Source organism: Mycteria americana, chromosome 5, assembly GCF_035582795.1.
Source record: "Mycteria americana isolate JAX WOST 10 ecotype Jacksonville Zoo and Gardens chromosome 5, USCA_MyAme_1.0, whole genome shotgun sequence".
NCBI lineage: Eukaryota > Metazoa > Chordata > Aves > Ciconiiformes > Ciconiidae > Mycteria > Mycteria americana.
Window position 1 is genome coordinate 4,740,539 of NC_134369.1, and position 15,577 is coordinate 4,756,115.

The 15,577-nt window shown below is 39.5% G+C and overlaps 1 protein-coding gene across 2 annotated transcripts in view; it reads left to right on the forward strand.

The window, feature by feature from the left end:
- Positions 1 to 15,577, forward strand: part of NAV2 (neuron navigator 2) — a 241,872-nt gene that overhangs the window by 106,015 nt on the left and 120,280 nt on the right. For both annotated transcript variants that reach the window (XM_075502011.1, XM_075502010.1), the window contains one exon: positions 540 to 694. In XM_075502011.1, coding sequence (XP_075358126.1) covers positions 540 to 694 — 155 coding nt within the window. The remainder of the gene's footprint in view (positions 1 to 539; positions 695 to 15,577) is intronic.

Below are 15,577 nucleotides of genomic sequence, written 5' to 3' on the forward strand. Positions count from 1 at the left end.
TTTTATAGGCTCAAATAATTAAACCAAGTTGAAGTTTTGCTGGGCTTGGCTGATAGGCTTTGTAGCTTTCAGAGCAGAGATGCGATGTGCTTCTCTACAAGGCAAAAGGCAGTCATGTTCTGTCTCATTGTTATTTCCGAAATAAGGATAGCCCTTATGTGTCCAGCATATAAGATAAGTGTCCAGCAATCTGGTTTAAGAACAGTAGTGTCTCACTTAGTCTTAACCTTGTACCAGTGGTACTGCTCCACTGGATTTACTTGCAACTAATTCTGATTCACAAGATTTATGGCAAGTGACCATTAATTTCGGTTCAGGGTTTTTTTTTCTGATGTAAAACAATTCAGACTGTAGCTTGTTTGCCATATATTTTTCATCTAGGATGATTTTTTGATTGGTTCTTATAAAAGAACAAAGACTTTTATGAGTATACATTGTGGTATCGATCCTTTTCTTTTCAGCTTATGCATGGTATTCCATAGTTTCTTTCCCAGAGTGCTTTTTAAATATATTTAATTGTATTGTAATTCTTTCATCAGACTTCCAGGCCCCACCACGAGGGTGTCCGCTGCAGGCAGTGAGGCCAAAGCTCGTGGTTCTATTAGTGCCAACAATCGACGCAGCCAGAGCTTTAACAATTACGACAAATCTAAGCCTGGACTTCCTCCTCCAACACCAAGTAGCAATGACAAAGGTAAGCACCTGAGATTTTGGCATCCTCAGACGTTTCTTAACAGTGGCTTTGTTTGGGGGAAATAGAACTTTCCATTAAGCTCCAGAAGTTGTAAGACTTATGTCAAAGCTGTATGTTGTAAACATGACATTTACAGTCCAAAAACCAGCTGGCTTTTCTTGAAAAAGGTGCAGTCCTTCTTCACTGTAACTGAAGTTGTGACTTACTGTCCTGAAGGTACATGCAAAAAATAGCTTCAAGCAAAACTGGCACTGGTAAAACATGTTTATTCATTTTGCTTCAAGCACAGATAAGGGGGAGTGAATTAATCAAAAAATAAGACATTTTGATGAGTAGTTTGACAGGAATGGAAAATGACGACTAAAGATTTCTTCCATGTTTTTATACGAGAAATAGTACCATTTGCTTTCTTTTCCTCCACTATTATGGAAGATCCTTCAAGTTACAAAAGTACATGATTTAAATCTACCTTCAAGAATCACGTAGCGTAGGGTTTGAAGGCAGGAACATGTTCTCGTTTTATAGATGTTGCAGTGACACTGTGTCTATGGCAGTGCATCAGAAATGCTAAGTACCCTCTTCTGTCTGAAGAGCTGCTTTTTTGAGTGACATTGACTGACTTTGTGTCCATTCGCTAAGCTAGTGATCTGACAGCATTCATTAGCTTGAGTTTGTAGCTCTGAGCTCTGTAACGCAGCGTTTACCAGTGGAGGTTTGGGGGATGTGACTGGTGAGAACTGAGCGAATCACTCTAGTCTGACACGGTCAAATTGTTGGCGTAGGCTGGCAGCTAATTCTGTATCCGTAATAAAGTCATTGCGCTTACGAAGATAGATCAGCGTTGGATTTCAGTGCGACCTTCTTGCGGTGACTTGGCAGTCGCGTCCTTTAGGCTCAAGTCTCCTTGTTGTATGTGCATAACTTCTATTAACAGTAATGAGGATTTTGCTTGAGGGGAAAATGCTGGTCTGGTTCAACTTGCCTGTGGTTCTCATGCTTGTTTCTTTTCAGGAAATTGTGTTTTTTCCTTCTCTAGAAACTGTCGTCCTATGACTGCATGTCATTAGATTTTGGAATATTACACCATCTAGCCATTACAGCCCAAAACCTCATCTTGTGATGATGGCGATGGAGGGTCCTCAGCACCCTCCAGGGACATTCTGAATCACCCTGATCAGACCTTGCATAAGAAGAAAATGACATTCACAGCTGAAGAATATAATTATTATAATTATAATATAACATATGAGCATAATATGCTAATAAATTAGCAACTTATTACCTTGGTAAATCCACGCTTACTATTTTAGAAGGTACCCTACGTAAACAGTGACGATTTAACTGTAACGTCAGCATGTAAGAGTCATCTGTAAATCTGAATTAGATCTGGCTTTCAGTTAACAGAACAAGCTGACAAGTTACGGCATGAGCGGTAGAACCGATGAAACCTTGTTTTCCTGTGGTTTATCTCCCCAGTCTCCCTCTGTCTCCTCCTTGTCCGTACTCTCCTCTTTTGCTCATGTCCCCTGACTACCGGACTGGGGAGACGCAGCGTGGGATGCGTCTCGTCCCGACGTGGGTGTTGGTTGGCTGGATGATCTCGCGTGCGTGTGGACGGTATGCTGGTAGGCTGCGTTGAAGAGAGAACTTGAACTGCCTTGGCTTTTTCTCAGTTTACCAAGATTACTAAATAAGGCAAAAAAAAAGAAAAAAAAAAAAAAGAAGAAAGAAAAAGAAAAGTCTTCACACGTACAGAGATATAACAATAATTTGTCAACTGAGTACCTTAAATATCAACTGCTTTTAGGCAGACAGTTCTATGAACCCTCATTCCTCATTGTAACCCATCTCTTCAGAAAGATAAACTAGTTGCTGAAGAAGCATACAAGATCATCTGCTTCCTATGAATGTTACAGATGACTGAAAGAAAAAAAGGTTGGTTTTTAGGTTGACAGCCTACATAAGTTGCAGTAAATACTCAGAATTTTGCTCTGGTCAAAATTTCCAGTCATAAATTATTGTCTTCAAAAAAAAAACAAAACCAAAAACCATGAGGGCTTATGTAAGTTGAACTTTACTTAAAAATATAATCATGACACAAAGTTGGTCTGCATCCATGAGAAACAAAAGCAGTTGGTCTGACAAATTTTTGGCTTATTTTAAGTTAATTGTAACGTTGCCAGACAGAGTTTATTGTCAAAGTGTTAAGACAATTCAAGTTTTCTGACCCATATCCTGTATTTTGCCTAAGGAAATGAGGCTTACATGACCATGTTGTGTGCCAGTCTTGGTAAGTTTTCATCTCTTTACCCAGTATTAGCTCCATTGAGTCTTTTTTGGAGAAGGAAATGGGAGAAAGAGGAATCTGCCTCTTTTGGCAGACTGTTTTGGCGCGAGTGCTTGCTTTGTGCTAGAAGGTAGCCTTCAGTGCATTACATTTGAATCATTTCTTACAAAGTAGGTTGTAATTTTCAGCTTTTGTTAATCTGTGGCCTTTCCCTCCAAATGTGAATTGTCTTGTTAGTCAATCGTCTGTGTCTTGTGGCAATGCAAGTGCATTAATTGAAACAGAATATATCAGAAATGAAAAGGACAGTAAATGGAGCATGGAGGAATAGCTAGCTACTGGAAAATAAATAACCTAGATTTTTTTGAAAGATTCCATTAGTCAATTAATGATGAGACCACTGGTTTTCTAGAAATCTTGGGGAAAGGATTTATGTAACAGCGAAAACGATTACAGTGTTGTGTAAAAATAAGAGATTCTTGGATGGACGCAGATGTTTGCTGTGCGATGCCTACGTACTCTTAGCAAAGGAGCACACGTAAAGACACGCGAGTCTCGCTTCCCCACAGCTTACGTTGCGTCTTCAGTATCTTATTTTGCTTTCTCAGCCTTCGCGTGCTGTCTGACACCAGTTGCAAGATGTGGAGAAAGGGATACGTTTTCTCTAGTATGAATGACTTGGACACCTAGTTCAGTCCTATGGACCCCTTCTCTGAGGTTGGGGCATGGTAGGTTTCACTTGCTTTGGGGAGTTAGCCCCGCAGTTTATATGCGAAATTCCCTTCAAACTCACAGGAATTTCAGTGCCCTCATTTCTCACGTCATAAAATGGTAACATGGTATGGTACTTTTTTAATTTATTGTCACAGCGATTAGCCCTTTATAATTGCAGTAGCATTCTAGGCAGGGTATTTTAACATGTGTAATTGCTGTTACAGGCTTTTTTTCTTAAGAAAAATGCAATTAAAGTCTAATTGCATTTTTGGATTGTGGGGACATAATGAGGCACTCAGGCTTGCGCTTTTTTTGATGTCATCATAATCCCTTCATACAACTGGAGCCTTTTAATTCCCTTCTGAATTGTCAGAGTTATTTAGCCCATGCGTATGTAAGTATACCTTTGGTTTACTTTCTTGTCCTTTAATATCCTTTAACACCACAAGCGTACTATAGCATGAAAAGCATCAGCCACCTCCCAGGGTCACTACTGAACTCATCTAAATTATTAAAAACATTTCTAAGGAATGTAAAGAGGCAAATAAGCATTGCGTTTCTATGCCTGTATGTAAATTATTAGTTACTAGTTATCTTGAGGCTCCACGTTACCATGTCCTTCTAATTGTCTAATATGATCACCAAGTAAAAAATAGCCAAAATTTTATCTGTGTAATTTAGAATAAAGAAATCTATTTTTTGTCAATGACAAGAAGGAGCAGAACTGTGTCCTAGGAAGTATCGAGAATGAAACTTAAATATTGAAGCATACAACTTCAGTAAAGCCTTTGATACAGTAGAATTTCTCGTGAATTTTTTTCAGTGTTTTGCTTAGCTACACACTGAGAGTCTTTTGAGACGTGCTTTGAAAGCAGTCTGCAGTTCTGAAAAATGGTGGGTAGTTTTGACTGCTTCTGTACACCCGCATATATCCCCTGTCTTCACTGATCTTCCGGCACTCCGTTTTCATTCTGCAGTCTCAGAAATCTGGTGACGTTGTATGGGAATATTCTGTTTATTACTTCCTGATTTGTATCCACAGTCTATAAAATCCCTAAACTTATGAAGCTATAGGAAACGCCAACTTAATATGCCATCTCCAGTGTGTTTATGAAGTGATAGGGTAATGTGACAGGCTTACATGCTTTCTTTTTAGTTTTTTCTTCTACTTTGTTCCTAATATTTTAAATAAAATAATCCTACAGAGGGCAGTAGAAGTCTGTGGGAAAAATGACACTTTTCCTTTGGATTGAATGTTAGGTGAAATGTCAGTAGAAAAAACCACCACCAGACTTTGACCGTTTCCACGTGAGATCAAAGGAAATGTTTATTATTCTGATTTATGAAGAAGGCAGTGCCAATAATGTCAGGTTTTTCTTAAATAGGTAGTATTAGGAAAAAAATAATATATGCGTACAGATTCATGCACTCAGATGAAATAAATAACTGTTTTAATAGCAGTGTTCTTGCAACCTTACTTGATACAAGTCTCATGAGAGGGTTCTGAAACCAGATCCTGCTGACTCAGCTATAATCTTAGCTCTGCCTGTCTCGATTTCCAGGTATGGATATACCATACAGGCAGGAGAGTAAGAAAAGCGTGTGCTCCTCTGGTTGCTGCTCCTTTTCTTTTATTTCTTTCAAATTTTGGGTAATCCCTTTTAACTTGGAACACAGTATATATTTAATCACTGTCTTTTTAATATGTAAAGGGTAGTCACTGTATTCACAAGGATGGATGGTGCCAGGACAAGAGGCAATGGGCAGAAGTTCCTTTAGGGGAATTTCTGTCTGGCAATAGGAATGAAATTCTTCACTATAAGAAGAATTCAACATTGGAGAAGTTTGCCCAGAGAAGTGGTGGAATCTCCCTCGCTGGAGGTATTCAGGACTTGCCTGGACAGAGCCCTGGGTAACCTCATTGAGGGCCCTGCTTCCGACTGAAGGTTGGAAGGAATGATCTTCAGAGGTTTCTTCCTAGACTGTTCTATGATTTCTACATTTTAAATATAAGGTTAGTTTCTTAGAGTGTTAAAAGTATACTGGACATTGACTAAACAGTTATTAGTGATTTATTTAAGGGACTGAGGGGCGGAGGGGGAAGGCAAAGCAAAATTGAAGTGTGCTTCAGGTCTGATAGTTCTCTCTGTTAAGAAAAATTTCTAATATTTTGTAAGCGTCCTACATGCCTGCCTTATTTAAATATTCCATGTTTTCCCTTCTTCTGTGGTGATGCTCAGTTCTGGTCTGTTGTTGTGCAAAGCTGTGCGCACTGTGATGTGATGCAGTGATACTCAAACCAGTCCGCATTATACCCGTTACAGGCATATTTACTCTGCTGACACAGCTAAAATACTTCCAGTACGGAGGGTGGCGTAGAGGCAGAGGGAAGTACGGGGACTGGAGATCCCAAAGGGACAGGGTCTCACTGCGAGGACAGTGTTGCCAGAATCAGATTTGTATGGAGCCAGCAGTAGGGGCTAATATTACATGAGTCCAGCTCTGAGCTCTGGCAGGTATAAAATTACCACGCTTTGATACTTTTAAATATTATTTCCTTTTAAAAAATTGTATTAAGTATAGACTAGTTAAATAGGAAGACATATTAAGGTATTTCAAAGGGCAGTTAAGGAATTTCTTTCCTATAACTTTTTAACTTTTGTGTTATCGAAATAGGAACGACGACCAAGTAAGTAAAATATTAGGAAGGAAATGTAACCTCCGCTCCGCTGAGCAAATCAGTCTTACTGGTGTATGGTTACGTATGCCAAATATGTGCTAAAAATGTGTGCGCTTTATATGTAGGCAGTTATATTTATCGGTACAGTTCAAGAGGGCATGGCATATCTTGTCATAGCTTTAGTAGGAACAGCTCCTCAAAGTTAAATCTATATAGCTGCAATGAGATTTTCACAACTAGACGTGTGAGAGTCCACGTGGTACTGACTCCTGGAGGTGCGCTGCTCCGAAGGCCACTGGGGGATTCTCTAGGGTGCTTGTATGTTCCTACTGTCCGAATTAGACAGCAGACATCAATTAAAAAAAAAAAAAAAAAAAGACAGTATTTGTCCAGAGTTAATTTACAAGGTAATCTTTATTTTACTGAAGTTGACGCAAATCATAGTTTTTCATGTCAACTTTACTGTGAAATCCATATTTATTTATTTAAACGTCCTCTTATGTAAAGAGTAGACAATCCTAATTCTGGAATGGAACCACTTGAAATTTCTCCTCTTAATGACTCAAATGTTTCATGCTATATCCTGCATTGATATCAAAGTACGTGGGAATATACTCTTATAGCTTGGTTCTATGTGATACTGAGCTTATCTTGAGCTCGGCATCGCCTAAGGTCATTTAAAAGTGGCAGATTTGGATTATGTCAAACCCTTAAATTCAATTTAAAAATACTGCTTTAGAAATAGAGACAAAACCTCTCGTCCTTATGAGAAGCAAGGTGAGAAATGTGCATAAAGAGATCAAAATTCGGAGTTCTTGTGGAGCACAGACTTATCGGAATATCTTGAAGGCTAAAATTTTCAGCAGTATTCAAATGGGCTTTGAAAAAGAGATGCTGGTAAAACATAGAGAAGAGCACTGCATAATTAGAGGTTTGGAAAAACTCCTTTGTAGTTAGGTATCTAAAAGGTTAATTTATGTTCTTTGTCTAAAAGAAAGGTTGGTTACTTGTTATATACAAGATACCTGTAGGTAGTGACATGGATAGTAGTAGGTATTCTTTATTACCTCAATAGGTGGCATACAAGTATCCATTTGTTTGGAATTTGAAATTAGCCCAGTTCAGACCACAAACTGGATAGAAATTTTAAGAATGAGGATGAGTAGCCACTGAAAGAGATTAAATCGGACATAACGAGTCAAAATTTAATATTTGCCCTGAGCTGATGTTCAGACAGAGGTTACAGTTTTGGCTCAGAAATGACTGAGTGAAATTCTTTGAACCATGTTATCTTTAAGATCAACTCAGATGATCCTAGTAGTTTTCTTGAATGAACAATCTTTCATTTAAGCACAGGAAAATGGAGGACAAGCCCTCTTCTGTAGCTGCACATAAAATCAGATGAAATATTTGATGTTCTGAATGACTGGGTTTGGCTCCTGTACCAAGTACAGGATGGCGAAGTGGCGTTGCACAAGCTTCCTCACTGGAACCCTTATGTTCTGTTTGACCTCATGCAGTTTTTCCACTCCATATAAATTAATAATAATAAACAGAGACAAAACCCAGGCTTTTGCCTTTGTGCCAAATAATAGTATAAGAATTAAAAAAAAAAAAAGTGGTGAAAAAAGTTCTGAGACTTGTCAAGCATGATAGAAATTCCTGTTAGAGACTTAACATTTTCTTTTTTTTTTTTTTACTCGTTTATAGTAGCGTTCAGCGTAGAAGCCTGAATGTGAAAGCGAAGGCTTTTTCTGGCTGCAGGTACAGGGATGGTTATCATGACAGCTATGGCAGGGGAGCTGAGATGTTGGATTCAATTCCTGTGGCGTTGAGCCAGCTTGCCTCGGGGCTGGCAGAAGGTTACTGGGATGGCTGAAGGGTCAGTCTCTTCCAAGTGGAAGCTATATATATGGCCAGCCTATTCCAGTGCTCAGTGCCGCCTGGTCTTCCCCTTTTCCTGGCCAAAGAAAAAGCCATTCCTTTCTGTATGTAATGGTTGAGATTATCAGGATAACAAGTGTTATATTTAAACCAAACAAAACCACTAGCGGTTTCTGTTTGGTGATGATCAAGTTGTCAGCTATGGTGTGAACGTTTCAGTGCTGGGCGTGTTAGTGACCAACCTGGGCTGATGTGAACTCATGTCAAATGACTGTTGTCTTCCGGAAGAAAAATCTTTAAATAAACTAATTTTATTGTCCCCAATTCATACCAGCTTGATTTGTATCTACAGCCCATAACCACCTTATGAAATTTTCATCCAACTGTAGGAGAAAATAATAACACTCCAGTGTTGGTAAGTCAAGCTCTTTAAGCCTAAAACTGCAGTTGCCCTCTGGTTTTGTCCATTTTAGTAATCAGGCGAGAGGAGTTATTAGGCAGGATTAGCCTAATAAGCTGGCTGAATAAGAAGAGTTAAAACAAAAGCAGGACCTCTAGATTTGGTCTTGCAGGTGCCTTACTGCAGAGCCTGTGCTGTTCAGCTTCTTGGTGTCTAAGCATTGAGGAAAGTTCTTTTATTGGCGTCGTACTGAGTAACTCCAGTTCTTGAGGTTCGTTAGGGTCTGTGGTCGATTACTCTCACCTTCAGGAACTATCTTGAGGTAACAAAGGGCTCCTTTTGGAGAGCCCAGTGGGGACGCTTTCTGTGAACCAATCTGAAAACCACTTGTGATGTCCTCCTGGTCTGTTGAAAAAGTCATCGTAAGGTTGGTAGCTCACAGAAGCTACCAACAACAAAACAACATTTCATAACAGTTGTACATATAAAATAATTATTATTTTAAAATTAATTATTATTAATAATTATTATTAATTGAAGACTAAATAATATTAATTAAAGACTAAATACTATTATAAATAATTAAAGACTTAATTATTAATAAGTCTTAGCATTTTGAGTGACATCTTTTACTAATCAAAGACTAAATAGTCCTGAAGCAGTCAGGTCCATGGTATCTTATAGAAGAGAGAGTTAATACAAACCCATAAAGTTAATTTGCGGCGGGGAGGACTCCCTGTTGTTACAGTGCTCCCTGTTGAGTCGGTCACTGCAACATCTGGTGGCACGCCGGCGTGTTGCCAAATAAGACAGAAACGTGAAATTAAGCCTGGTATCTTGCCCAATGTCCTTTATAGATCGTGTGCTGCTGTGACTTCTGACTGAGGACTCTGATATATACTTCAGCCGATACTGAAAAGGCATTGCCCCTTTTAGTACAAGCTGCCAGGTCATCACTGAAATGGGTTTTAACTGTGCCAATGGGCCAGCACTGAGCCCAGCTCTGCGAGGCTGCTGAGGGAGGGTGAGGGAGAGCTGGAATGAGGAAGGCTTTTGAAACCAGGAGCCGGAGAAAGATTTAACAGTTCCCTAGAGACTGGCGTAATAGCAGAGCTCCTGAAATGGAAAGGTTCCTCTCCTTATCGATGAACGGCGTGTGGATGTCAGAAAGCTGGGAAGTGATTTTATAGAATGAAACAGTTGGCTCATGCAACAGAAAGCAGTAAGTTAAAGATGGGGGGGGCAGGGGGGAGTTATAACTTTCGTCATGACTAAAAATTGTGTCAAATATAGATTTTTAAAAGATTTCCTTCATTGGACATTTTGGAGCAGTTACTTTCACTCCTGTTCTAAATCCGTCTCGTTTTTAGTTTTCTTTTTTAATCTAATGTTTACTTTCGAAGTGTTGACTTGATAAGACTGTGCAACAGTCACTAAGATTAAAAGGACTGCAAAAGTGGAAAAGGTTCTATTTTTTTAAAGGGGAGTTAAGTCCATAAAGTTTGAAACCAATTTACCCACACTTTCAGATTTTCACTGGGAAATAAATGTGAGTGGCTCAACAAAGTGAGAGTAGGATAATTTCATAAATTTCAGTTATTCCACCCTTTGAAAGTGTACAAGTGCTTCATCTAGGTCAGGTATGAAGCAAACAGCGTGTTCTGCTTAGTGTTTAGGACGCTGCCTCTGTGCTCACCTGTGCTGGCAGTCGAGAGGTGCTCCCTGGTTTTACTGACTGACCGTTTTCCCCCTAAGTCAGACTGAGGGTAAAATAAGTTTACGTAATTTGTCTCGCCAAATCCATAACTAGAATAGTTGGTATTTTCTATCATTCTGCTGTATACACTACCAAAAAGCAGATGCTGGAATAACCCTGTCCGGTTTTCTAAATATAACTTGCGTTGACAGTATTTACCACGTATATGTTCAGTATGATTTATTTTGCCTTGAATATAATACAGTGATCATGAATTTGATGTGGCAAGAGAAAAAATAAAAAGAGAGAGAGAAACGAAGGAGTGTGGGATAGTCAAAGATACCCTGAGAAGCTGGTGGTTTGGTTTGTATTTTCTTCCTGGGAGAATCCCTAGGTTTTTGTTTGTCCCTTAGTCTAAAACTACTTCTGATATCCTTACGCAAATTTAAGAGAGAACTTTGCCGTGTAGGTATGCCTTCTAGTTTTAACTCCGTTTAAAGAACTGTGTTTAAAATTATGATGTTTGCAGCATACATTATATATTTATAGAATTGCATCTGTAAATAACCAGGGGAGTCTGTGCTCCGACTCTGAAGCGAGATCAACTGCACCTATACCTGAGAGGCGTTTGCTACTCCCTTCTGAAATGTCTCGTGACAGGGACTGGACGATCTCCTTAAGTGTATCCCTTCCAGTGTCCATTTGGTCTTAAAGCCAGCTTTTTCTTAAAAAAATATGAAACCAAGATTCTGCTTGGCTAAAAATTAAGCACGTTGTTACTCTTCCTTGATCTCTGTCCTGTTTATAACAGTCTTCGTATGTTTGAAGGCTTACAATGTCTCCCCTCAGTTTTCTCTCTTCTAGACTAAACAATCTCTACTATTTCAACCTTCTTCTCATAGGTTCTTTGTGATAAATCTCTTGTACGTCTTGATGATCTCTTCTGGCCTCTTTCCAGTCTGTCAGTCTCTTTTAGAGGGGTGCTGGGGCTGGACGCAGCGCTCCACCTGATGCCTTGCTCTAGCGCGGAGTAGGACGCAATAATTACGTTCCCTGTCTTACACACGATACTCATAATGCATTCCTGAATGGCGTTGGTTTTTCCTTAGTGTCACGTTACAGAGGTGTGCAGTTGTGGTCCACTGTAACTCCTCTTTCTTTTCTGCAGTACTGCTCATAGCTGATTGTTTGACGTTTTAGATTTAGGCATCTAATTTCTCCTTTCTAAGCACAGAACTTTTCAGTCAACTTCAATGAATGTAATCTTAGTGACTCAGTCTATTTCTCCAATTTACCCAAGGTATTAATGCCTCTATATTCCCCAAACATAAGGTTACTGGCTTATGTCATAAGGTGGCCCTCATGAGAGTCATTAGTGTCAAACAAAATACGCATCTTCGGGAAATTGAGATATACATACATACATACATATATATGTATCTCCTGGGGTATTGCTTGCGTCCTTTCACTTTTCTAATCAAATATATTTTTTTGAAGGGTTGGCTCATCTTAGCGAATCTTTAGCGACATATTTCTGTTGGGTGTGTGCCCATAAAACAGCTTAAAAACTGTCAGAATATAACAAGCAGTATGGCACGTTCATAGGACGAGATACGAGTATGCAATAAATCATATTTGTGCTTAATTTTACAACTGTTCAACTGGCTGAATTTGGCATTAAAAAATATGTCCTCTTTTGCCTAAACAAAGGCTGGCTGAAGGCTTAATCGCAGCTGAAGTGGAGCTTTACAAGACCACAGAACTTTGCCATAGTTGGTATAAGCTTTAGGAATATCTAAAACAAGCCAAAAATGTATTTAAATAAAATTTTTGAAAAAAAACCTCTAAAAAAAATTAGCCAATGTTCTTAACTGTATAGTTCATGAGGATAAAAATCCTGAGCTTTGAAGTAAAATGTAACCTTGAGAAGAAGCTTCTTGCCCAGCGTACATCTGCATAGCTGCATTGGAGACAGTGGAACCATGTTAATTTATACCAGCTGAAGAGCTGGCCCAGCATTTCATGGCCTTACAGTTCCTAGATGTTTCCTTTTAAAATAAATATTTACAATTTCTTCTAAATTTATTGCTGGGTGAATTGTGCCAGAAGAACAGCCATGGAAACAAAAGTTCGCTATTAAATCATAGGAAAGCAAACAGCAGTGGTGCTATGTCCCAGCCTTCTGTAAGTGCCAGCATGTTTCTACCACACCTGTAGAAGCCTCCTCTCCCTGGGTAAGAGCATCGTCCAGCCTCTCTGGTCCCTTCCATTTGTGGCTTCTCTACCGAGCCTGTTGCCTGTTCCTCATCCATAGCCCAATATACCTAAAGAATCTGTGACTGGTGCCAGAGAACTGCCACCACCTCTGAAGTGGCTGATAAGCGTAAAGCCGTGGCCCAGCCCTTTATTACTGTCATGAGTAGTAGATCGTTACCAGCACGTTGGCCTGGTTTGAAAGATCTGCTGCTACAGATCAGAGTAGTTTCATTGACCAGAGAGAGGAAATGAAGACCCTGGTATAAAGAGTAATATGTGTCTGTCAGCTGGTTTTGATAGGAAAATGTAATAGATTTCTGCATGTTTACGTATGTTCGTATATAGGTGTAAATATAGACGATGGTAATGTATTGGTATTTCTATATGGTTTGGTTCAACTCCTCTGTTTAAACATAGATTATCCATGTTTGAGAATGCATTGGTATTCACCACTTTACTGCTTACAGCTGAACAGTTGTATGACTTCTTGTTGAGCAGAGGAGGACGTTTCGGAGTTAAAAAGTAGTTTAGCTTGGCATATTGACGGGTCAGTGGGAGTTTTCTCAGGTATTTTCTCCTATTGCCTGTCCCTTCTCTTAAAAATCTGCCCCCATTTCTACCTCCATGGTCATTCCAAGCCCAGATTACAGCCGCTAATAATCAAAATAGGCCAATGGACAATATTCCCAATGGACAATATTCTCAGACCACTAACGTGTATATGGCGTATTTCATATAACCTACCTGTAGGAGAGATGTGTTAGGTCACGGCTGCTGAGTGTACGTATTGTCCACTCCAGCTATGTTTAAAATCTAATGAAAGACTCCATCACAGTTCCCTGCCTGGAATTCATTAGTGCTTTTGAATAACCCTGTTATGAGAAATCTTGGGGGATTTGATTGTACAAATAATGAGAAGAAAATGGAGAGTAATGAACAAGAATGGTATTTGTCTAGTATTAAATGGAGAGTGCGACTTGTTTTGAATGGCACAGTAAACTTGGTTTCATTATTTTTATGTGGTCGATAGAGGTCCCTCCAGCCTCTTTCTTAGGCAGTCATGTGGACAGCATTTTGAATTTTACAGTAACTAAACAAAAACAACAAGGAATTCAAGTGTCTTAGTCAGTTATGTGAAGACAATGAGAAAAGGATCGCCTGTGCTCCAGTTTTATTTCCCTTCACCTCGGCAAAAACGCTGTCTTGGCGACGTAAACCAGTCGACAGCAGAACTGTTGTTTCATATACTGGAGCTCTGTGTGAACGAAGGGGACTTTACAGAAATGTGGAAGTTGAGTTACTGACGTATCCACGGGCTTCGGTACGGGTTTTCAGAGGTCCAGCACGTTTGGGTGAATACACGGAACTGCTATTGAAACTACAGAGCTTACAACGCTGCGACTGAAGAAGTAGATACAATGGAAGGAAAGGAAAATACCGAGGAGTAAAGGTAATTTTTGTCTCATGTTACAGTAAATTAAATCACCCCTAAAGGGAAAGCCAGTGGACAGAAGTTGAAGGAACCAGTTCTGCTCAGCTTGGTGAAGTTTTTGTCCTCAGCGAAGCAGAATGTTTCCTATCCAGACTTTTCTCAGGTTATGCAGAATTTGCCTATCTGGCAGTCTCTGCTTTAAGAATACGTTTTTGTTGCTTTTTGTCGTGGTCCAGAGTAGAAGAGACAACACAAAGCTTCAGTCATCTTGCGGGTGGAGGCCATGCCTCTTGCCCACCCAGAGCCGGTAAATCAGCCAGTCCCTTCCACCCAGCTGTAGTTCTCTCCGGTCAACAGCGTTACAGTCGAAATAGAACCTTCTGTGGGCCAGAAGAGTTGTGCTTATTTTGAGGAAGGGCTGTGTGCCAGGTTGCTCTTGTTGGGAACATTCTGCTCTACCTGCTTGTGGTTTGGATTATGGAAAGATTGTGATTTTTATAGTCAGCTCCTGGCAGAAATGCAGGCATTTCCATACTTCAGGGGTTTGCTGAGCACGATAAATCATTACTGAAGAAGAGAATAGCTCAGCTAAAAAGCTTTTCTCTGTAGGACTCTTATTTGTAGTACTTTGAAGGAGAGTCTTCTGGTGGTAGATGGAAGGGGTCAAGACTCACCAGTTATTCCTCTAGATGGGAAATGATGAAACTGCCACAGTGCTTTCTGCAGTTCTGACACTATAATGTCATAGAGCAGATCTGCTTTTACTTCCTAAATTAGAATTTGGTTGTGGATTTGCTTTTAACTTGGTTATCTAATCTATGGGCTGGACTAAAAGATACTTCTCGTCATGAGAACTTCTTATTTTTCCCATAGCTGTGATATAAAAAATGACAGCTTGTTCATTCTAAAATGAATAAAAATGCTGTTAAGTTCTTGACCCTCCTAAGGAGAGGTAACTATGAGAATATCCTTTGTCTTTGTGTTGCCTTTCATGCTTATAATGATTGTTTTTGAAAGTTTTCAGTTACAGCAAATCAAAGGCCACTTGCTTAGAGTGAACATGACAAATGATGGGAAATTGCATATATTTTCTCCTGACCTTATTATAACGTAAGCTCTCAAAGACTTCAGTGGAAGAACTAAATCATAAGCCTTCAGACATTTTTTTTTTCCCCATCACAAATGGGTAGGTTTGCAGATGCAGTTAAGACTTTGCAGGAGCAGCTGAAATCAGATTTACCCATGCTACAGTGCGTATTGGCATTGGAACTAGACCACCAACATCTTTTTTAACAGGAACGCTAGGAACAAAATAGATTTTAGGCCAAGATTTGACTTTGAAAAGAGGAAAGCGATCATTATTTATTGTAGGCTGTAGCTTGGGTTTGAAAACATTTCTTTTATGGTCAGTTTTAGTTAATGCAGGTTGCCGAAGAAAGAAAATATCTCCCTCACAAAGGAACACATGGGAAATAATAAGCTTATTAATCGAATGCATGAAATGTGCTCTCCTTTTCATGAAAGAAGGGCCTAT